We start from the raw sequence: 23,326 nt of genomic DNA, 5'->3' as shown, positions 1-23,326 counted from the left end.
TGGTGGAAAGAAACAAGGCAATCCTACAAGTAAAACCTGGTTAGAGGCTGCAGAACATTTAACACTGTGACGGATGTTCACCTTCAGAACAACAACCTTCAGTTTACAGCCACATCTGTGATTCTGAGTGATTTAGACAAGATCATATTCTTCTTAGATCCACTTTAGATTCTGTGGCAAGACATGAAAATTGGTGTTTGCGGAAAAACTCGATGTTGCAATCAAAGTATGGAAAAATATCGATTCAGAGGGATCAATAATATGTATATTATTACACACTTTTGTCTGCGATGCTAAATAAAACGATTCGTTTGCTAAATTCCATGTAGAAGAACTGGTATTCTTAATATGTTCTGTGTGTGATGGGGAAAAAAAAAAAAAAAAAAAGGATTCGTTTTGTTTTCATTGTTGGAGAGGTTTCGTGGTGTCTGTGCTGCCGTCACCTTTGTAGTTCATTTCAAGGCGAGGTTGTGTCTCCGCCCGCCGCCTGCAGCTTCCCGCCTTCTTATCCAGCAGCTCATCCCAGTCCAGGACAAACAGCAGCGTCTTATGGAGCAGACTCCCCGCTCCAACCACCACAGGCAGCAGCGGGTGGTGAACCGGGTGGGGCTTCACTATGAACCCCATGATTTCCAAGAAGTAGGCGACGCACAGAGAGACCAGGAGGAGGTGGGAAATGAAAACACCCACAACACGCTTCCTGCTGTCGGGGAACGACAGGCCGCAGCTCGGAGCTGCTGGGGAAACATGTTTTTGTGAGTCAGTCGGTGCAGCCGGGTCTCGGCGGGGCTGTTCTCCGGCGGACTGAGCTCTGGGTGGAAGTTCGGCAGGTGGACCTGAATGTGAAGGAGGAGGAGGAGGAAGAGCTCCCGAGGAAGAAGAGGAGGAGGAGGAGGCAAGCGCAGAGGAGCGGGTGCAAGGTTTGACGAAGCCCTCAGTCTGGTGGAGAGCCATGTGGAAAAGGATGAAAAATGTATGGAAGCCGTCCACCATGGTGATGAGAGACTTACACAGCTGACTGACGGCGATCTCACACAGCAGCAGCAGCACGGTCACCCCCATAATGCACCACTGCCGCAGCCTCATACCTGACACTGGGAGACAAATTAAGAAAAAAAATAAAAAATAGGTGTAAAGTTTAAAAGAGCACAACACTGTGCCTCATTTCGTCCTGCTACAACTACCTGCGTGTTTTTACTGGGACAGAACAACATAAAGTAAGTTCATGATTGCAAGTTGGAAGGAAAATTATAAATGGCTGCATACGTTTGATAATTTTACTTTTACAAAAACACTAAATTGTGTGCTTGGCAGAAAGCTAACCCTGCAAATCATCCTGATTAAAAACTCTCCCAACAATGACCACGGTGGTGGAAGCATCATGCTGTGGAATTACTTTTCTTCAGTAGGGACAAGGAAGCTGCTCAAGAGTTGATGAGGGAATAAATGCAAGACAATAAAAAAAAAACAAAAAAAACTTTTCAGTTTATTAGAGCAGAGACTGAGAACCAGACCTTCCTGTCCAACATCAGTGTCTGACCTCACAGATGCGCTTGGACACTCTCCTAAACCAAAACTCTCCCAAAAGAGTTGAAACCTTTACCTATAAAAGGGAGGACTGATCACATTAAACCCTCTGGATGATGAATAAGATTTCAATTAAGTTCTTACAGTGAAGCCCAAAAATATTTATACCCCTGGCACATGTTTCTGCTGACAGGAAGTAGTATTACAGTATTAATGTTCACATTAACTGGAGTGGGCCAGCAAGAGTCCTGACTTAAATCTGACAGAGAATCTATCAACTAAGACGAACTGTCAAAAAAACAAACATTGAAAACGAGCAAAAACCTGGCCAGCAAATATAAGATGACTTTGATTGCTGTAATGAAAATTCAGCAAATGCTTTTGGAAATGCTTAAAAGTTTTATTTGGGGTATTTTCATTAGAAATAAATGTTTTAGTTGAGTGAAAACTAATTTGAATGTCTCCGTTTTAGTCGTGCACTCCCTCCCTGACGGTACGTTTCACATGCCTGGATTATTTAGCTAGTCATACTGACATGTATTTATTTAGGCAGTAGATGCACGTTGTTTCAAAGTAGAAGGGAAGAACATTGAGATCAGTCTCCCACAGGACTTCGCATTTATGGAAAAAAAACCAAACATTTTGAGCATTTGGCAAGAAAATAAAATAAAATGAAACATTCTTTCAAATGAGGGAATTAAAATATATATACTCCTGATTTTAGGTAACTAACTAACTAACCAGAGTTCTATGCAGAACTTTTTTTCTCTCCATGAAACGTACACAAAGTAACAAATTTAAAATGTATTTACCCCAAAGAAGCAGACGAGGGAAGACAAGCTTAACTCCTGGATAGAATCTGTGTAGCGCATGGATGTTGCTCCCTCTTCGGTGCACCGTCCTCTTCCTCCTCCTCCTCCTCCTCCTCCTCGGCTCTAATCACAGTCATGTGAGCAGGAGAGGAGGGTGGGCGCTGTTACTCTCTCAGTCGTCCCTGTTTGCGTTCCCCTCCTCAGCATTTTGGAGGGACACAATGCAAACCCACCAAGTCAAGTCAAGCCCACATTTCACGCAAAACTGTTTGCACTCAAAATCCGCATTGAGCTGTCAAGGTTAGAAACTAGGACCAGATCACATCAAGAACCGCATCATGGAGGCCTGGGAGAAAGATTAAGATAAGTTAAAGATGACCTGAGAAAACACAAAGGTTTTTTAAAAATGATTGTTTAATTTATTTCTTGTTAAAACATGAATTAGCTGTAATTAAATATATTTATTTGGCAACAGGTGGTCAGTTTTACAGGTTTACAAGTTTCCTTCAGGCTTGACAGTCAGCTGCCAAACAACTGCAATCAGGAAAAATCATTTAAAAAGAAACTGTCTGACAACATGAAGTAGACCAAAAGTGCCCTAGTCAAAGCATGGGCCTAAATCTGATTGGGAGGCTTCAGTGTGGCTGATTAAAACAATTCAGTAGAGAAAATGGGCTAAAACACCTGAACTCACACATTTTGTATTCACTCTGGTTATCCTTGTTTGACAAGAAAACAAAAACGTTAAGAATCTCTGATAAATAGTTTTATAATTAAAACACATTTGTGCAAATTAACACTTCTGCACCGCTCCCAGTTTTTCTGAACACGATGAACCTGTTCCTTCCTCGATTGGTCGTTGGTCCCGTTTGTTTCAGTCCACTGGGTTGTGGAGCAACAGGACAGATACGGGCTGACACTACAGATAAATCCCTACTATCCCACCAGCATGCCAGCACATTCCTGAGGCATGGCCAAGCCCAAAGAAAGCCCAGGCAAGGAAGCATTTGATCGTCACCGTAACCAAACTGCAGACACAACAGCTTGGCTAGATTTCGTCATTTCAGGAAGCACAGTTGAGGTTAGACCTTTAGCTCGGGGGGTGGCAGAGGAGGGGGACAATGTTTTTGCTGATATTTGTTCTGCTTTGGTCACCGTGTAGGTGGTGAAATCTGTCACTGCTCCGATTTAAATTCATATGGCACTCTTTTAAAGATGGGGAAACATCTTACTGGTTTATGTACTTGATGTAGAAACGATGGAACATGCTTTTATTAGCTGTAGGATATATGTGAATCAAAGAAGATTACTGAAAACGGAAACAGGTTCTACTAGGAAATTGAAATTTGAGAATGTGGTTGCTCAGTTAAATAGTAAGGAAAAGAGAAGCTATTTTGTTTCTTAAAAAATACAGGGCTCATTAGGAGAGTTTGAGGAATAAGTATTAGGATCCAACAGATGGCAGTAGTTCAACAATAATGGGTGCAAGCTGCCGTTAAAATACAAAGAAGAAGAATCAACAAAGTCTTGTTCATAAAACCGTCATTCAAATGGCAGATACATGCTAGCATAACTTCATATTCAGCCTAGCATGTGTCGCATTAGCCTCAATTTTTTTTTTGTATTAAATAAACAGCAACATGCATGTTGCACGATAATATTTGTGATGACATTTCAACCAAACTGTGTCTCTGAAGAACTGGAACAGCTTGTTGTTGAAGGACGGAGCTTTGACTAAAACCCTTTTCTATGCTAATTCTAGCTCCAGTTGCTAATTTGAGAAATTAAAATGGGGTCATCTTGAAGTCAAAGCTTTTAGTTTAAATGTTTTCCCAGCCCTTGGTTCTAAACAATGTTCTTTTACTGGATTTGTTGTGTCAAAGACTACAAGAACAGTCTAAAAAGTTTTATGTTCAGGTCACAGTATCGGCAGGTAAATTGAAAACTTTCACAGTTCACAGCTTAATTTTCACTCAACTTTAGACATTAGAAACAGTGGCAGTTTTTCAAATGAGTGATATGGCTCTCCACCCAGGGCTATTTGACCTGCGGGTGTGTTACATCCTCAGAAAAAATGTGTGTAAAAAAAATGCTATAAGGGTTTTTGATTAGTGAAACCTCCATTCTTTATGTGAAAATTTTGGCATACAGTGGGGGATGCAGCAGTGTCCCATCAATTTACATGGAGGAAATTAAACATCTGACATAAAACTGATTAACTTTTCATTTATTCCTCCTCCAGCTCAGTTTCGCACCAATGTGGACCAAGGAGAAGCTTTAGGAATTTCCTGGTCGTCTGACTCTGGACGACCAGCAGCTGAACATGAGGAAATATTTGACCTCAAGCAGTTTTGAAACCACACTCAGTCACAAAAAAACCACAAGACAAACACAACTGATTAATAAATAAATACCAGACAAAACCAATCAACCTTTGTTTTCCCACTTCAACACCACCGTTCTGCTTTCCCCAAATAATCAGATCAAGAAGGGAAACAAATGATCTCCAGTTTGAAGAAGGTGATTTATATACTGATTCCCGAGTTTAAGGTAAGCAGGTTTTTAAAGGGCAGCAGAACTAAAACACTGCAGCAAACAAAGTGTTGGAGAAATAAACCTCAAAATCTGTGGCTGCTATTTTTATTTTCATTTTAGATGAAGACATTACATAGCTGTTCAGTTAGCTACATGTAACCATTTTGCAGTTATTTTTGAATAAGTACTTCATTTTTATGTTTTCTTATTTTCAGCAGACTTTTGCCAATGAACTAATCATTGAATGATCAATTCATTCATTCAATGAACTAATCATTTGTTGAATGATTAGTTCATTCATTCAATGAACTAATCATTTGTTGAATGATTAGTTCGTTCAATGAACTAGTCAGTCCTGAAATAAAACCATAGTCAGCAGTAGTTTAAAAAAAAAAAATCTCACTAAATACTAAAATAAACCAGCTTCTTGGCAATACTTAAGTCAACTCTAATGTAAGCTTTCTCTAATGATATTGTAAATCTGTTCATTTTTCTCACAACCCTCCTTCTATCGGATCAGAACTGGATTGTATGGATTAGTGTGCTCTGGCATTCCCGGAGGAATCCTGAGCCGTGTTCCCACCCGGCACTCCACACCCTGACCCTCAGATTGCCTCTGCGTTTCCCTCGTGATGAGGGGCCGAACGGGTTCTCTCGAGGGCTAAAGATCTGTTTTTTTTGCGAGTCAGCGTCTGTGAATCTGTTTGGTGTGCACAAAGAGGCGCATCCATGTGACGTTCAGTCCGAGGGATATTTTCGACTTGCTTTCCTCTCATGGGACTGATGAGATGATCCCGGATCACACTGGAAAATGAGCAATTGCAGAAGAGAAAGTACTAATTGGGAGTCAGGGCTTTAGCTCCAGGTGTGTTGAGGAGGATGGACTGCTGAAGAGTCAGTGACTCAACAAAGCTCCTAAGACAGAAACGTTTTACCAGCTGGTGTGGTAAACTGAACTTTACTGCAGCGCCTTACAGCGAGAAACACATTTGTCTATAGGACTGGATTGAGCTGATCACATGTTGTATCTTTGTATAGGATCTCTTTAATAAAGAGGCTTTAGACAACGTTTGTTGTGACCTGAACGATCACCACATACCTACAGAATACCAGTCTTCTGATGGCTACTTCCAACAAGATGAAGCACCACTGCACAAAAAGTCCTCCAATGGTTTCCAGTCACCAGATCTTAATCCAATAATGCACCTTTGAGGTGGAACAGGAGATTAACACGATGGATGTTTGCTGGGATTTTGACCCATGCCTCTTTACAGAACCGCTGTAACTGAATCAGATTTGTAGGTAAACACAGATCATTTTTAGCTTTGCCCATAAATTTTCTACGAAGGCCCATTTCAACTCAAGTTTCAGCTTCAAGGCCATGTTACAATGTTTTATTTCCTCATAATGACCTTCCTTCCTGATGTAACCGCTCTTGTAAAGTATACCAATCGGCATGGTGTGTTGTAGGATCCAAGCTTCTCACTTTTTCCCAAATACAATACTGGTAGCTATTGCCAAACCCTTGGATATTAGCTTCATCACACCACCTCAAGTGTTTATCCCAGAGTGCACCTGAAAACTCCAATTTGTTTTTTCCAAGATGTTTTTTTTTTTTTTTTTTTTTTTAGTATTTTCCTCTCAATGTGGATAATAAAACCTATCAGCTCCAATCAACATTTTCACAAGGCCTTTTTTTTTTTGGGTCGATGCGCACATTTGGTACCAAAACACGTTCATCTCTGGTACAGAGAACCAGCCTTCTTCCAGTGTGACGGCTAGAGATTCCCATCCTGGTCACACTCGCAAATAATAGAATAGTTGACGACAGCACCTTTAGGTAGAGACCAAGGAAGATCTACAAAAACAGAACCGACTCGGAAGAACTTCATTACTTCCTGCTTTAACCTGTTTGCATCTCGCTTTCTCACGGGACGAATCCCAGAACCTCAAACTGACCAATTCACCACGGAGTCGTTTCATTAATCATTACATGCATTTATTTGAGAGAAACAAATTTCGCCATACATATCTTTGTGATTACCAGCACATTTCAATTAAGTTAACAAATCATTATTAAAAATTTCTAAAAATTAAAGCATTACAAACAGTGTGGGCGGCGGGGTGCGGGAAAAAACTACCATTTGGGTGGAGAATCGCTGTGGGGTCGATCGCCGTTTCCACGGAGGAGAAAAGAAAACACAACCTGCCTGTTTCTGCTTCTGGGGAACAAAAAGCAAAAATGTGAAGGCAAAGAGAGCTGGACCTCTTCACATAAATATTAAATGGATGTTTTAATGTTCAAGTCTTTTGTCTTGATCTAAAAATATTTAGCTGTTGAGCTCATAATTCTTCTTCAAGTCCGAATGAAAGATAAAACAGCCATCAGCGCCCCCTTGTGGCCAATGATTCGCTTTGCAGGGCTGCTGCAGAACAAGAACCTCGACATGTTTACAGCTTTCTGCACCCCAGTAGTCAACCAATTAAATCCACCATTTACTCCTATAATAGATGATCCCGTCCCGGAAAACGTCCTTTAATCTAAATATTTTCTCTAGTTTGCATATGAAATATACATCGAAAAGGGCGTCGGCTTTAAAAGCAACCCCTTGGGTAAAACAAGCAGATGGAGAGATGGAAACATTTTAAACCAAAAAGATGTCAAAAAATACAAAAATAAGTCATTTCTCAAAGCAGCTGAATGGGTGAGAGTTATGAGTAAAAGGTGAAAAACTGAGGGAAACAGAAGAAGGTGCGAGGAGTTTGGAGCTGAATAAACTCAGGGGAATAAAAACAAAAACACATATCTAATCAGACTTCTCTGAAAATTGACAAATTCTGAGTTATGATTTGTGCAATTCTGTAATTTGGGATTAAATTTCTTATGCCAAACACAAAATAGAGGTTTCAATCGTGCAAAACGTGTTTCAATGTTCTCCGTGTCGGATCTGGACAGCAAGTAAGAGGACGCGGATTCCTGAGGGGCCAAACGGAGCAGAAGACGAGAAAACACAGGGGAAAAAAAGTCACTTTGGCAGAGGTCCCTTAGAGTTTTATTCTGGTGGGGAGCAAGAGAGAGGGAGAGAGAGAGAGACAGGGAGAGAGAGAGAGAGGAGACCAGGAGACACACACAATGTTTACATTTACACAGATGGATAAACATCCTCAGGTTTCTTGGATACAAAAGCCTTTAACAGCAACTTACTCTCAACCTCGAGTGTTTTAAAGCCAGCAGGTCTGCTCAGGAGGGGGCCACTGTGTTTCTCGTCGTTGCCCTTACATCTGAGTCGTGAAAAACTGTGAATCAATTTGCCCGACGACAATCTACGGAGAGCGAGTAAGGGCTGTCAGAATGGTCTTTGGTTAGTGTTTTACCCTCCGCTATTCCGTCCCTGATCAGTCTGCGACTCATCGAGGCTCACGGAAACGTCACAGAACGGGAAAATGTAGTGATAACGGCGGGGGGATCCCTACGCCTCCCCCCAGCTTTTACGTGGGGTGATGTAACTATGGATGTAGAAAGACTTCCTATGTCACAGGTTGCGCTCCGGGTGATACTGTCCTCTTTGTATTTTTCATGTTAGGAGCTTTTGACTTTAACACTGCGTCATCCGTCCCTTTGCAGGAAGCGTTGTTGTTTGTTTGTTTGTTTGTTGTTGGATAACGTGAAGAAACGACAAAGATATTGTGGGGCAGCCGGTCGTGTTGCAGAGCTTGACGAATCGTCTTAGTGTTGCTTCCATCTGTCCTGGCAGTCCCTGCAGGGAAACCAGAAGCGGAGAGAAATCAGTCCTGAAAGCAGCAGAGAGCGTGATTCAACTAAACCACTTCCATGTTTTGATGGAAAAACTGACGTTTGTGGTTGTAACGCGAAATTAATGGGAATGGCTTCATTGAGCATAAACACTTCATTATCCGACACCAACAGGGTTGGGGAATATGGACTTCAATTTGTAGTGCTGCATTTAGTGGTACAACTGTGATGATAATAAAAATGGTAAGATCTATTTATTACTTCTACCTTAGGTAAATGTATGGCTGTGCCTGCATGACAGAGCAAACACAAATACTGCTTTTGGAAAACGTATGCATTTATTAAACGCTTTTTTAGGACAGCAGTCAGTCAGGAAGTGTGATTTGTATCACTAAACTGCACACAGCAAGTCAATTTAATCATGTTTTCAAATTTACTGATGCTTTTATTGAATAAATAGTGGATAAAATAGTAAAACTAACAATTCCAACATTATGGACAACTTTTTTTTTTTTTCCAAACATCATTAACTGGAATTTATCATGACAACGATAAATGAAAATTCCTATTATGATAAAAAATGTAGTTGGATAACGATAAGGCAGTCGTACTCAACAATGCTTAGAAAGTCTGAAACTTCTCTATTTCTCTCTCTAAGCTCATTTATCTTTTAGCTTCACCCTTTAAAATATCCATATTTGTATGACATGAATATGGTATAATCAGCAGCAGATTAATCAGCACTTGGAAGCGTGAAGACGATGTTTGGCCAGCGTGTCGTAAGATGCAGATATTCACCAGTTTACGGTGCGTCTCTCCCGTTGTCCATGCTGGCCTCCAGCAGCAGCTCCTCCAGCTCCAGTGCACAGCTAGAACTGACTGCAAGGCGATGAAGAACAGATGTTTATAACAAATAAAACAACGTGGAGGGCGAGTCCTCTGAGGAGGAGGAGCGACTCACCGTGCTCCATCACACAGCTGCCGGGCTTCGGGGTTTCGCCGTCCAGCAGGTGGAGGGAGAACTCCGTCTTCAGGCCGTTGGGCAGAGCCGAAGCGACCACCTCTCCGTCCAGCGCCTCCACAAAACACTCATCGGCCGAGTTCTCGTCAGTCGACTCCTGGTCTTTAACTTGTGAGCCTGGATTCACGTCAGCGGCGTCTTCAGGCGGATTGGAGGACGACGGAGCCTGCTGGCCGGTCTGGACCGGGTATGGACTCGCTTCCTCTCGGCTTGGCTCGTCGTCCATTGGGTTTGGGGGAGGGGACTCTTCCGGTCCTGCTGTCTGGTCAACGTTTGGCTCTTCCTGCGCAGGTGTCGGCTGAGCCAGTTCATTTGTGGAGGGTCCCTGCCCGCCATCTTGTAGCTTTTCCTCAAGTACCTCTGCTTTATTGCTTCCCTCTGCGGCGGCGGGCTCCTGAACGGGGCCGGCCGGGGAGATCGTTGGCTTCAAAGCCACATCCGGCAGAGGAGAGGAGTTTGAAGGCAATGCTGGTATTGGCAGACTTGGATCCATCAATCCTGCTGGATCTAAAGTTCTGGCTTTCGCGTCCTCCGACGACAGTGGGTCTAGTTTGGGACTCTGAGCAGCTCCTGGTCTCTCGCCGGGGGTCTCCTCTGTCGTTTTGTCATCCGTAGACGGAGCAGGCGGGCTCTCGTTGGCGCCCCCCGGTGTCAGTTGTGTTTGTGCGGGTGTTAGTGTCGTCAAGTCTTTCGGCGGGCAGAGGGCTGCAGGAGCTGCGGCTTTCTGCAGTTGCTCCGGTGGGCTCTCCACCCGAGTCACCATAAATATCTTGTGGCCCCTTCCGGGACTCGACACGGAGATGCAGCGGCCGGGCGAGGGAGGCGTTCCCGGAGGCACCGGGACCGTGGACTCTGTGACCGTTATTCCCGAAATCAAAGCTGGTGCTCTTGTAGGCGAGGCAGAGGGTGGCAAGGGGGTACGTGAGGCACTAAGGGGGGGCTGACTGACTGGAGCAGCCTGGTTCGACATAATGGGAGAAGAGTTGGTCACCACCTCCCCCTCGTCCTCGGTGTCCGAGTCGGAGTCCAGATTCCCAGGAGGAGCGGTCGTATTGGGGCTCGTTTCTGACACGTTGTCCGTTTGTGACGCGTTCTCAGTCGGTTCGCATTCCTCTTCGCCTTCCTTTCTCTCAGCTGAAGCCGGTTCTTCTTCCTCTTCCTCCCTCGTTCCGTCCTCTGTGGCTATTTCAGCCATGGAGGCAGACCGCTTCATCTTCTCCTCGGTTTCCTCCTTTTCCTTCGCAAGGATGAAGTTTCTCTTACAGCCATTCTGGATTTCGGTCAGCAGGGCGCGCTGCGTCTCGATGAAGCTCTTCACCTGAAACACAAGAGCAGAGACCGGAGGAAGTTAGTCAGGCAGCATTTCCCTTCTTTGGTCAGGAGTTTAAGCCATTCTTAAAAAGCTGAGGCTTGATAGTGTGGTGTGTTGAGTAAGGCGGCATTTAACAAATTGTACATTAGAAATACATTACATTAGAAAGAGAAATATTGTGACGATGACATCCATTGCAATTTGGAACGTTTTTCCTCTCTACTGTCGCTACATGCATGTTCAGTATGCAAACGACAAGATGCCACTACATGCTCAGCCAGGAAGAGTGGATGCCGCAATGACTCAATGTAATCTGCTGGGTTTTATTAAAAAACTTTTCAACTTGAATAATAAACCAAACTTGTTTCACGACTAAGATCGACTGGAATGTATGTGTAATTACATTTAAATGACTTTAAAAAAAAAAAAAGGGTCTTGAGACAACATGATTCGACGTAAATTGAATTGAATTACTGCAAACACTGAAACGTCGCTGAGAATTAAAACGTGATGCATTCAGCGTYTATTACTGTGGTGGCGGGAGAGGCTGCAGCTGTTGTTATGGTTACAGCTTCTGAAGAGGACAGTGATAAATCTGACGATGATGAAGGATATAAGACCTTTGATGAACTGGACCTTGAGACCAACAGCAGACAGGAGGAAGGCTGCAGCACTTCTGATTTCCAGTGTCTCGTTTGAGTTGTGCTTCACAGTGACTTCATCTTTTAATGTAACACTAACTGTAGTTCATGCCAAAACAAAGCGGTGACATTGACCAAAATGTCTTGTCAGATATTCTCCTGCGTGTAGATGAGTCTCTCCCTTCACCTTCCTGTTAAAACCACGGGGTCAAACTGAGGGAATAAAAAAAAACAACCTTTCCTTTTCTTTATTTTTAAATGCAGTTGACGCTTACACTTTCTTTCTTGGGTTCTCGGTCGAGGTCGAGGCGCAGCAGCGAGTTGTTGACCTTCAGCGCAAGCGACAGCGCCATCAGGCCTCCGGTCTTGATCTCATTCTCCCGCAGGTCCAGACGCAGCAGCCTGGGGCTCTCTGCGATGAACTCGGCCACAGCGACGGCTCCTGCATGGCAACGTTAACGCAGCCAGATAGTTAAGACCCCAAACACTGCAGAAGACGTACACACACACGCACGCACGCAGACTGCTTTAGCTCCCACCTTCACAGGACAGCTTGGTGGAAGCCAGTCCCAGCCGGAGCACAGAGCGGTTGGCGATCAGTCCGTCCTTCAGCTTGTGGACTCCTTCGTTACCCACCGAATTGTGGCCGAGATTCAGAGTCTCCAGACTCTGGGTGCATGGCTGAGAGACGAAAAACACACATTCATCCTCAACCGCACGAAGCAAAATAAGACTAGTCACGTTTCTGTCATTTTTAATGCGGTGGTTGATTCATATTCTCCGACACTGAAGAGGCATTAAAAAGACGAGATGCAAATCTTTCAGTGTCCAGCGATTTGATCCCAATTTTGATTCTGAAAGGTTTTTTGATTCAGAAACCAATTTTCTGTAGATAATGTTTAAATTATGTGACTGACAAGAAGAAAAGACAGTAGAAACAAAGATAACATTTGTTTAAAATAAATTCAATAAGACTCCATACTGCATCAAATGCCACCAGATTATATTTGAACAAAAACAGACTTAGGTTAGACCAGCTTAGATTTTTCTTATATAAAAGCATATCAAAGAATGATTTCAAAATATAATTTTACATAAAAATGAATGAGATTTTTGATCATAGTGAATGGATTCGGAATAGCCAGGATAAGGAATTGCGAATCTCTGTGGAATAGATTTTTTTCTGTCCTTAAAAAAAAAAAAAAGAAGACGGCTGCTAGTTTATATATCTTACCTTTAAACTCTATGTGTAGTGGAGGCTTAATAATTTTACAACACTGCACAGTTTTTCTCAATGCACAGCTGAATATGGACCCATTTAATAATATTTAGTCTGTTTATTCTAACTAAAGTCCCACTTTTTACTCTTCATTATTCTTAGAGAAATGTGGTTAGACGCTAAAACAATGAGTTAAGTAAGAAAGAAAACTATATTTTGGGATAAAGCGTTCACATATTATATGCGTGGTGGAGACAGTGTGTGTGTGTGTGCACGTGTGTGGTGTACCAGTGCAGCAGCGAGGTAGCCCATGCCATTGTGTGTTAGCTGGTTGTTCCATAGCACCAAAGTGACGAGACCTTTCCTTTGCTCCTTTAGTCCTTCACACAGGTAGGCCAGACCTGAGACGACAAACACACACCAACATAAGAACAGTAATAATAATAACAATAATAATAATGAAATGTGTGCATCATCTGAATGTCAAGTACAGTGCCTTGCAAAAACAGTTCTTGCTCTTTAGCCATGTTCACATTTTGTCAAGTTGCAACCAAAAACGTCAATGTGGTAAAGTTTGATTTTAAGTGATAAATACTGAACTGTTTGATAACTATGAAGCGGAAGGCAAAATAAATTGTTTTTAAACCTTTTAGAAATAACTAAAAAGCGGAGTGTACATTTATTTAAGCTTTTCTGGCCATTACAAAGCTACGTTTGTTTTCTGTTCAGTCTTTTTGCAGAACAGCTCAGCTGATGGGGAGCCTCTGTGAACATCAGCTGCCAAATATTTTCAACAGTAATTATATGTCTGGAGCATTTTAGTGTATAAATATGGCTGATGCAAACCATGTCATTGGAGCTCTGGCTGCACGTTTAAGGTCGTCTTCCTGCTGGAAGGTGAACCGCTGCTTAAGGCTCAAATCTGTTCAGCCTCTAAAAAGTTTTCTTCCAATTTAATTCATTTCACTTTATTCATGTGGCATCACCTCGCAGCAAAAGACATCACAAGGTATTTCATCTTTTCTCAGAGTTGCGTACCCGAGTCTAGGATGTGGTTATTGCGCAGGTCCAGAATCTGGATGTTGTAGTTGAACTTGAGCAGGTTTCCGAGCTGAGCCGAGTCCTGCAGGCCGTTGAGCTTGTTGTCTGCCAGGTACAGCTCTCGAAGGTTCATGTTCATCTTCAGCGCCGTGGCTGACAGAGGAGAGGGCGGTTGAAGCACAGCGAGTCGCCGGAGGGATAAACAGAGAGATCAGATTTCACTTCATTCTGAGAAAAAAAACAAAGCAAAAAAAACCAGCCGAGAGGACAGAAAGAGGCTGCCTGTCCTTTGCATGTCTCACCTAGTAACATGAGCGGCCTGCCAGAGAGACCGGCGTTCTCCAGGTGGAGGACTGCCAAGCTGCCGCTGATCCTGAGCGCCCGGGCTACGAATGGAGCCGAGTGGTCCAGCAGAGGAGTGTTACGGGCCTCCAGATACTGCAGGGAGCTCGTCTGCGGAGGAAACGACGACAGAGGCTCAGCTTCAAACACGCCAACAAATCAGGCTCCTTTCATAAAGCAGCTGATACAAACTAATCTACATTCATACCTCTGCAGTTGCAGCTTCTGAGCAGATGACATTACATTTATAATCTTAGTCATTTGTGTGAATCGAATCAACATACTGTCAGTTTTTTTTACATAAATGATTTGAATTGTTTTCTGTTCAAGTCGAGGTTTAATCTCATTCATTCAGTCATTCATTCATGCGCAGCAATTTGCCAAAACATTAGTTGATGAAGATTTAAGAGTCCTGATGAAATGAGAGAAGGTCCCTATTAATAATCCATCCATTTTTTTATTTTTTTAAGTTTTTGTGGCACCAGTGTCCCGCAGGGCGTTTCTGCTCTACCACTGAACCACTTTGAGATCAAATGACTGCATTTAGGCAAACAGAGCTGATCAGATGACAAATGAGCTGCTCACCTGAAAAAAGCTGTGATTTGAGCAACTTTTTGAGCAGCTTTTTTTCAAACATTGATCTAAACACCAAATTAGTTTTGTTTTCGTAAAACCTCCGAGACATCACGTACTGTAAATCTGATTCTGTATTTTCCATTTGTGACAGCACATGGTTAAAACTGGGAAATAATTCATTTTAAGTTGGGAGGATTTGAATCTCCGAGTCAGAAAAAAACAAAACAATCGATCTCTGACCTTTCTCATCATGTGAGCGGCGGCCTGCCATCCCCGTGTGCCGATATGCTTGTTGAAGGAGATGTTGAGATGCGTGGCTGATTCGTAGTACTCGATCATGTCAAAGAGAGCCGACGCACCCTGAGGACGACAACAACACGAGGATGGACTTTTAAAAACGTCACAAAGGAGAAAATAAATAAATAAATACACAAGTTCCAAGTTGTTTATTATGTCAGTACATCTTAAGAAATAACAGAGGATTTCTGAGCAGTTCTTCAGGACAGGTGAGAAAATAGAGGCATTTGCATGATGCCTTTTGAAGTGTTTGGGATTTTCTTTTTTAAGAGTTCCTCAGGTTATGGTATTTTCTAAATTTATTTCTGAAAACAAGAAACAAAAAAACTCACCTGAATTCAACACAATTAACACAAAGATGAATTTAAATGTGTTCTCTGAATATAAAAGCTAGTTTTCACACATTCAAAATACAACCATTTGTAGAAAAAAAAGTTCAATTAAAAGCTAAAAGCTAAAACCTAGATGAAGTCTTTGTCGTAAACGTAACGTTATTTTATACCATGTTGCAGCTTCCTGTTATTATACAAGACTAATATGAAATTAATTAGTTCTCCTCCTTACTGTAAATAAAGCTACGCGAGCACAGAATATAAAAGAAATACATGTAATAAAATTAAAATAAATATTAAAATCTGAACAAGTCAGCGACAATGATTTTATCTTAAAAGATTATTTTCTTATTAAACACGTTCAAGATAAAATATTTTAACAATTCACTGGTGAGGGTTTTCCTTCTGTTTTTCTTAAAAGTCTGATCTGCAAATTTAGATTTTAAAACAAATGTAAAAAAAAGTTAGAATTTAAAAAAATAAATTCAGGAATTATCAATATTTATGCATCACATCAGGAGTCCCTAACATTTATCTGATTTAATTAAACTCAAAAAAGTGCAAAAAAAAAAAAAAGTATAAAGCTGTTAGTCTTCAAGATAATTGGTAAAATAAACTCTGATCTTCTGGTATGTTGATTGGTAAATTAGCTGATTGCCATCACAGTAACTCGTCCCTCAACCACAAGGCTAAGTTTAAGTATAATCATCATATGTAAAGAGAAAAAGATGTTTAGTTACTTGAGTTTTCCTTGCCTACAAATGGAATAACAGCAAAGTTTGGGGCAAAACATGAGTGTGATTTTTATTTTCCTCTGAGGACGGAAATGTAGAAGAAAAGGAAAACCAGACGAGCTAGATAACGCATAACGTCCTCTGACCTTTCGCCTTCTCATGCGTGTGTGTACTGGGAGACGTTGCCGAGTGTACACACGCGTGTTTATCTATAGGGCGGGGGAAGATGAGTCACATTCAGCCTAATAAAAGCCACCCTGTGATCGCACTCTTCATGCCTGCTTCTCCACATGTTTCTCAAAACACTTCTCCACCGAACCGTTTCTCCGCTTTCATCCTCCCAAAACCGTTCCGACATGAGGCCGCGACGCAGATGCGACTCTCTGCCAAGTGTAAACCATCTTCTGCATTTCTCTCCCACCCACTTCAGAAAATGAGTCCGTCCTCTCAACAACTCGATGCACGATTTATCCCCGTTCCTTTAGAAAAATCAGACGAACCAGCCGAGCCTCTTCCATAATTCGTCCTTTCAAAGTTCTGTTTCATCAGAGCCCAAAGCGAGACACTAGTCTGCAGTGACTCAGTTAATGACTCACTGAGCTAATTCATTCATTTTTCCAGAAAACTGCTCCAAATCAGTAAAAAAAGAAAAAAAAAGAAAAACCTCTAAATGTCAACCTGCATTTGTTTGAATACTGTGAAGGTCGCATTTTCTCGAACACACATGTATATAAGCAGCGTGATTCATCCAAATATTAAGGCCTGATGGTTTTTCCCTTCAAGGGGACAGATTATAAAAAAATGCCACAATTTGTATGGTAAACAACCAATATTTAGGATAAAACTGAGAAAGTATCTGTAACCTTTGGGACCCTCTCGGAGACAAAAAAAAAAGATAAAAATTAAGTGATTCAGTTAAGCCAGTGGTTCTCAAATAGTGGGGCGCGCCCCCTTTGGGGGGCGCGGTGCGATACCTGGGGGGGCGCGTGTGACCCTGGGGAACAGGCTTTTGTTTTTTGGGCCGTACTAGTATAAAGTGTAATTGCACATCCACTACAGTAGGCGACAGTGGCGCTGTCATTGTTACTTCTGTCACGTTTGCGACAGTGCAACATTTTACGACTTACAAGACAACAGGTTTGCCTTGGTTAGCAGTGTTGAGTCAACAGAAAGCTCTGACTGCGTTCTGTCTATAGCCTCCGTTATTCAACATAACAACCCCCAACATGAAAAAGTTTTTAACAGGGATGAAAAGAAAAGCGGAGAGAGACAAAGATAATGAGACAAAAGAAAGTCACCCGAAAGCTAAGACGAGGAAATACGACGAAGTGTATTTAGCGCTTAGCTTCACTGTCACTACAGTTGGAGAAGAGGAAAGACCGGTGTGTTTGCTGTGTCTAAAAATGCTCGCAGCCGACAGCATGAAGCCAAATAAATTAGCACGTCACTTAAATACATTACACTCCAATCACGCCGATAAGCCACTAGAGTTTTTTCAGCGAAAACGTGCTGAATATTGCCAAAAGTCATCCCGCTTTGTGAAGGCTACTTCAGTAAACCATCGAGCGCTGTTAGCATCATATAAGGTGGTGTACCAAATTGCGCAGTGCAAAAAGCCCCACACCATAGCAGAGGAGCTGATACTGCCTGCAGCATTAGACATGGTCTCTGTCAAGCTGGACGACGCCAGTGCAGCAAAACTAAAAACTATCCCTCTGTCCAATGACGCTGTCGCCAGACGTATAGATGACATTGCTAACGATCTTCAAGAACAGCTGGTAGATAAACTTTTTTGTAAATATGTCAGAGACAGAGCCACAATTTAAATTCTGGACTACTATGAGCAAAACGTGCTCATTGTAGCCATTAAACCYGACTTCCTCCTCATTTTGATCAAAAAAAGAAAGAAAAAATGAGCACAAATTGTTTAATTCATTTTTGTTTTGTAGGTTCAATTGTTTTATATATTGTGCTCCTGAGTTAATGTTGCTGAACTGAATATAAATTTGTTATTTTTTTAGTTTTTGTAGTTTATTAGTTATAATTATTAAATATTATTTATTGATTTGATTTAATTTTGCAATGGTGCAATTAATTGGTCAAACATGTTTACAGTTTAAACAAGGATTTATTTATTTTTAATTTCAGGTATTGATGCACTTAAAATCTTTTCTGTTGCACACTTAAAACACGATTTAATAAAGTTATTCTTAGTAAGTTTGACCATATGTATTTCTTTTTTTCTTTTCTTTAATGTTAAGGATAAAATGTTATGCAGAGACGGATAGTCACTGTGGGCAGTGGGGGGCGCAAATAGTTTTCTTCTTGCTAGGGGGGGCGTAACAGAAAATAATTGAGAAGCACTGAGTTAAGCAGCGGAAAAGCAAATAGTTTCTCCAAAATCATATTTTAAAGAAAGTCCAGCAAACTATTTCTTTCAAAATCATCTTCCAACATCAAATCAGGCTGAATTCATTGGATCCAGGAAGTCATGACGTCTATTTTGTTTAGTTTCAGTGTGAAATGGGTTCCAACAGTAAAATGACTATTTGTCCAACCAAGAGAAAATCATCTCAGTTCAGTATCAGAGGTTCAATTAGGCCACATCATGTAAAATAAATAAATAAAAGACAGACATCTTTAGTCCCTGATTTAGCTTCAGACTTAGTTTATCTGTGGATATCTGAAGGTTTGTGACTGAAAATGAAAGTAAGAATGGAGATGGTGGTTAAATTAGCGTTAGTATGTGCTCTTATAATACACTTTTGGTAGTGAAACAAGATGGTGCTTTAAAGACAAGAGCAAAGTAAGTTATGATTTAACTAATGACAACAGAAATGTTAAGCATTTATGGACAAAACTCTGATTTCTTGTTTGAGTTCAAGCCTGAGCTTGATTTACTGAGGTTAAAAGATTTATAATTGAGCACTTTTAGAGTCACATTTTCCACTACAACTAATAAAAAAATCATAAAAGCAACTTGGGTTTTTGTTTGAATAATGTCAGAAATGTTTAATGAAGACCTAAAGACATCAAAAGAGAGGTTGTCTCTCAAAGGGATGCCTAGTTAAAAAACATAATAGTTAAATAAAAAAGTAGGTTTGTCCTTAAGAAGCCAGCTTATTGTTAGAAACTGAGTGGGAAATAAATCAATTACATCAACTTTATGCATTCGGGTTGTGTGTCTGTCTCTTGTCTGTATTATACAACAACATCCTGTGGCTTTGGAATGAGAGTTTCGATGGTCAGAACCTGGATCCCAGTTCTCCGTACAGCAGAACTTGTGCTCAACCCCAACATTTCCAGTAGTTTATTTTTTTTTTTTACACAAATCAACATCTGGGATAATCAGACAAATCCATGACGAACCCTCTGAATCCTGGAGATGACTATCACAGACTGGATTTGGAAAGAGGAAACAAAAACACAGATGGAGAGATCATTTCACGTTATCTTACATCTTCATCCAGGTTGGTCTGCTCCAGGTCTATCACTTTAAACTGGACTCTCTTCAGAATCTCCTCCAGAGACTCGCACGATTTGTAGTCCAGCTTCTCACCTGAGCACACAAACACACATTTGAGTATTTATGTGAAGCAGGAGAAGAAACGAGGTCAAAAATACAGTAAAACAATCCGGAGTCAGTAGGGACAAGTCGGGAGTCGTCAAGTCCACAGATATACAAAAGTAGAGGGTTCACTACTTTGGTGGACTGAACTGTTCATGTGTGAGAAGATAATGAAGATTTGAATGTAAGAGAACGACTCATTTCTGCTAGAGATTGACTCTGAAAAACAATGAACCGGTCGGGGGAGGGAATCTAAATCCTGATTTTTAAATTTTTTTTCAATCAGTAAACACACCACACTACGTCCTATAAAGATAAACTGACAAAAACACTCTGGAGTGGAAGAAGTTACTGAATGATGAAGAGATTTTCAGCTGTTGAACATAAAGTTGGAGGAAGAGCAGACATACACAAGTCACTTATATCAACGCAGTATTTTCTACAACGTTTTGAGGTGCATCTGGAGTTGAGGGAGCGAGACCTTTAGTTGATACCAGAAAATCGGCATGGAGATTTTCTGTTTTGATGCAGACAGGAATCTGCCGTCTGCTGTTGAGAATGAAACTTTTAAAATCTTAGCTGAACACTTTTGATAGCAACAATTGCCCTGGTGTTGTATCATCTCTACCCTTAAAATAAATAATGAACACTCACAGCAGGAAGATATAGAATCACAATTTAAATTCTGCTTCTTCATTTTCTTTTAATGTAGTTGTTAAAGCGATATTTGAAATCAGCAGGCCAAAGTTTTTTTTGTTGTTGTTTTTTTAAAAGGTGACCATAAATCAGCCACAGCATTCTTAATGGAGTGTCTCTGGTTTCTGCACATTTCTTCTGAAAGGTCAAAACAGTCATTTCCAAATAATATGGAGCACATCATAACTCAGGGGTAGAAAACATTCAGCACAGTTTCCAGTTATCCCCACAGTGGCTGTTCCAGCAGGTTCACCTCAAGTTCAAACTGTGCTGTGTTCAAAGAAATTGCACAAGAATGCAAAAGTCAGATCTCAGACTCTGCACGTCTCAGAGGGGAAAAGGTAGAAGTTCATGATGAGAAAACATGAAAAAGACCAGAGCGAAGCGCCTTAAATTGGAAAAGTTGTATCTGGAACTAGAATCATAATAATAATAATAAAAAAACAACCAAGCACAGGATTTTTGGAACAATAAAATCTGGAGTCATGCAAAGTGAGAACCTCATCCTGATTTAAAGGCCCCTGGTGTGACTTGACAAAAGCCAGCAAATTTCTATTTACTGAATATAAAGACAATGAGAGAAATTTCCTCTGGATTAGGGCTGCACCTAATGATTATTTTAGCAATTGATTATTCTGACGATAAAGAAATAGCACAATCTGCATATTTTTTATTTAACTACTAAGGCACAATGATGGAAGTGCATCAAAAGATGCAAATAAGGAAATAATTCAACTACCTTTTGGGAAAAAGGCACTGAAGGAGTACTGGGTAGAACAGACAAAGAAGGTTTTTCACCTTAAATGCAAAATGTTTATTTTTTTTTACAATTTTGGCTTAATTAAGGCTCTGACTGTGTTGTTCTTTCAGCAAATGGCCATTTTTAGTCTGCATACTCCAGCGAACAATTAATCTATGAGTAAATTAGAGTTGACAATTATTTCAGTAAACGATTAATCACAATTAATTTGATTAATCATTTCAGCCCTATATGGATTAATAAAATACTTTGCTTTTTTAACAACGCTTCTTCGTTTTGGCCAAATAAATGAGGTGTAAAATGCTGCGTGTTGTTCATCTGAGCTTGTTTAAACTAACCTATTAAAGGCAGACAAAAACACACATGTTGAATGTACAGCACTGCCTGCGACTGCCGTGTTATTTTTGTGCTTACCCTTCAGATCCAAGCATTCGTTTCGCTGAGTCAGGTCTTTCAGTTCCTACAGAAACAGAAAGAAACGTGGTCAGAACGAGTTTGTTTTGTCCATCGGTCTGCAGCAGACTTTGCTTTACACATGATGAAACTTTCACGTCACATTAGAGGAAATTCAATAAAATCTGTGCGAGTGGTTTGCATCACAGATCTTGTGCAAACCGAGATAAACCTTCGGTACAAACATTGGTTTCAAGGTGGCTGAAGCTGCTGACTAAGTCCCAGTGATAGCAAGTTTAAAAGGAACAGTGTGTCACTGGCGGAGCGACGTCATTGGTCAGTACAGGTGGGATACTCAGGACAGATAATTTCCTTTTCTCTATTCTCTACTGTGTTCTTATAAATCATACGCCTTAAAGTGTCTCTATCTGCTGCTTTACCGCAAAAAAAAAAAAGAAGAAAAGTAGAGGAAGTTAACGATCTTTTGGAGACTTTAAGATGAAAAGCTTCCTGTCAGAAGAACACGACTTATATATGGAGACTAGGAGGCATTCCTCAGCTTCCCTCAGCTACAGCTTTGCACAGTTTAGACACAGCTTGAGGAGTCTTTTAAACAGGAACAGCAACAACAACAATGTGAAAGCGAAACTAAACTTCAACCCACAAAGTAATGCTATGAAAACCTATAAAAATGGGTTGTAGAGTAAAAAAAGGAGAAGTGTCTCTCAATTTCAGGTTTTGATGCAGCATTGAGGGACATTTTGACTAAAATGTACAGTCACCATGAAAGCAAAACCTAACACCTTTTAAAGAAAATGCTGCTTTATGCCTTGATTAGAGTGCCATTTGTTTCTTCAAAAATGTATTTTATTCTCCATTTGAGGTGAAACATCTTCGCCCAACCTAAAATAAACAATAACTACCTTCTTTACACCAAAGGGTGTCGGCAATAAAACGAACACTGACGAAATCAAAGCAGAGCCACACTGGATCAATTCAGCTTTGCCATTTGGTACCCAATCTTTATTATTTATGGAAACAAACTAGGGCAGCCTAATTTATTCTTTCCTTTCTTTCTCATCTGTGTTTCCATCACTCGGTGACCTTTTGGACAGATCCACTTGTGTCCAATGTGAGCATCTGCTGCCGTGAGACTGTCCAACGGGCAACATATGACATTTGCATGCAAATGTTTGTTCGTTACACTTGGAATACATTAGCCAACAATTATTGGGCTCCAAATAGTCTCCTTCACATAATGAATACTGCACACAGTGATAATGCTATGACTGTATAGTCGCAACACATTGTGTAGCCCTAAGACAAACCATTTTGTCCTTAACCACTGTGGAGATAAACATTCTCCAATCTTAATAAACAATATGCTAAGATCTGTAATATAAACACCATTTCAACGATGTATGGTAAATTAAATTTTTTTAAACAAACTTTTTTAAATATGTAAAGCGCCAATGCCATTATATATCCCGATCCAGAACTGTACAGGATTCTGGGGGATGTAGACAGGGAAAAAGATTTTAGCTGATCAAGCTAAGCTTGGTGATTTGCCTCAACTAACTCGCTCACTCTTTGGTTGCCTGGCAAACAATCTGCTAAGTAACTTGCATGGCAGCAGTTTCAGGTTTTGCCATTGTGTCTCATAAGTGCTTAAAAATAAAAATAAACAACAGAGTGAAGTGAAAACTGTGGATAAAACAGGAAAGGTCACGCCACCAGTTTGGCAGAATTTCAAATATATATATATA

General features: G+C 40.9%; 2 protein-coding genes across 2 annotated transcripts in view; both read right to left on the bottom strand.

Moving 5' to 3' along the window:
- Window positions 1–360: 360 nt before the first annotated feature.
- Window positions 361–2,584, bottom strand: LOC103474642 (uncharacterized). The gene is made up of 2 exons (XM_008425758.2): window positions 2,340–2,584; window positions 361–1,094 (listed from the first exon to the last, which is right to left on the bottom strand). The coding sequence occupies exon 2, from the start codon at window positions 1,084–1,086 to the stop codon at window positions 403–405; it is 684 nt and encodes a 227-aa protein (XP_008423980.1). The 5' UTR covers window positions 1,087–1,094; window positions 2,340–2,584; the 3' UTR covers window positions 361–402.
- A 4,267-nt stretch (window positions 2,585–6,851) lies between these two features.
- ppp1r37 (protein phosphatase 1, regulatory subunit 37) overlaps window positions 6,852–23,326 on the bottom strand; it is a 39,468-nt gene continuing 22,993 nt past the window's right edge. Inside the window, exons 3-13 of the mRNA XM_008425757.2 lie at window positions 21,582–21,627; window positions 19,602–19,702; window positions 15,021–15,140; window positions 14,165–14,315; window positions 13,860–14,015; window positions 13,110–13,222; window positions 12,142–12,283; window positions 11,878–12,044; window positions 9,590–10,967; window positions 9,427–9,507; window positions 6,852–8,632 (exon numbers count right to left, since the gene is read on the bottom strand). Of these exons, the coding sequence (XP_008423979.1) occupies window positions 9,431–9,507; window positions 9,590–10,967; window positions 11,878–12,044; window positions 12,142–12,283; window positions 13,110–13,222; window positions 13,860–14,015; window positions 14,165–14,315; window positions 15,021–15,140; window positions 19,602–19,702; window positions 21,582–21,627 (2,451 nt within the window). The 3' untranslated portion in view covers window positions 6,852–8,632; window positions 9,427–9,430. The remainder of the gene's footprint in view (window positions 8,633–9,426; window positions 9,508–9,589; window positions 10,968–11,877; window positions 12,045–12,141; window positions 12,284–13,109; window positions 13,223–13,859; window positions 14,016–14,164; window positions 14,316–15,020; window positions 15,141–19,601; window positions 19,703–21,581; window positions 21,628–23,326) is intronic.

The sequence above is a fragment of the Poecilia reticulata genome, linkage group LG13 (assembly GCF_000633615.1).
Source record: "Poecilia reticulata strain Guanapo linkage group LG13, Guppy_female_1.0+MT, whole genome shotgun sequence".
In the NCBI taxonomy this organism is placed as follows: Eukaryota; Metazoa; Chordata; class Actinopteri; order Cyprinodontiformes; family Poeciliidae; genus Poecilia; species Poecilia reticulata.
Note: the sequence above shows the minus strand (reverse complement) of the source record. Positions and strands in the feature narration are given on the sequence as shown.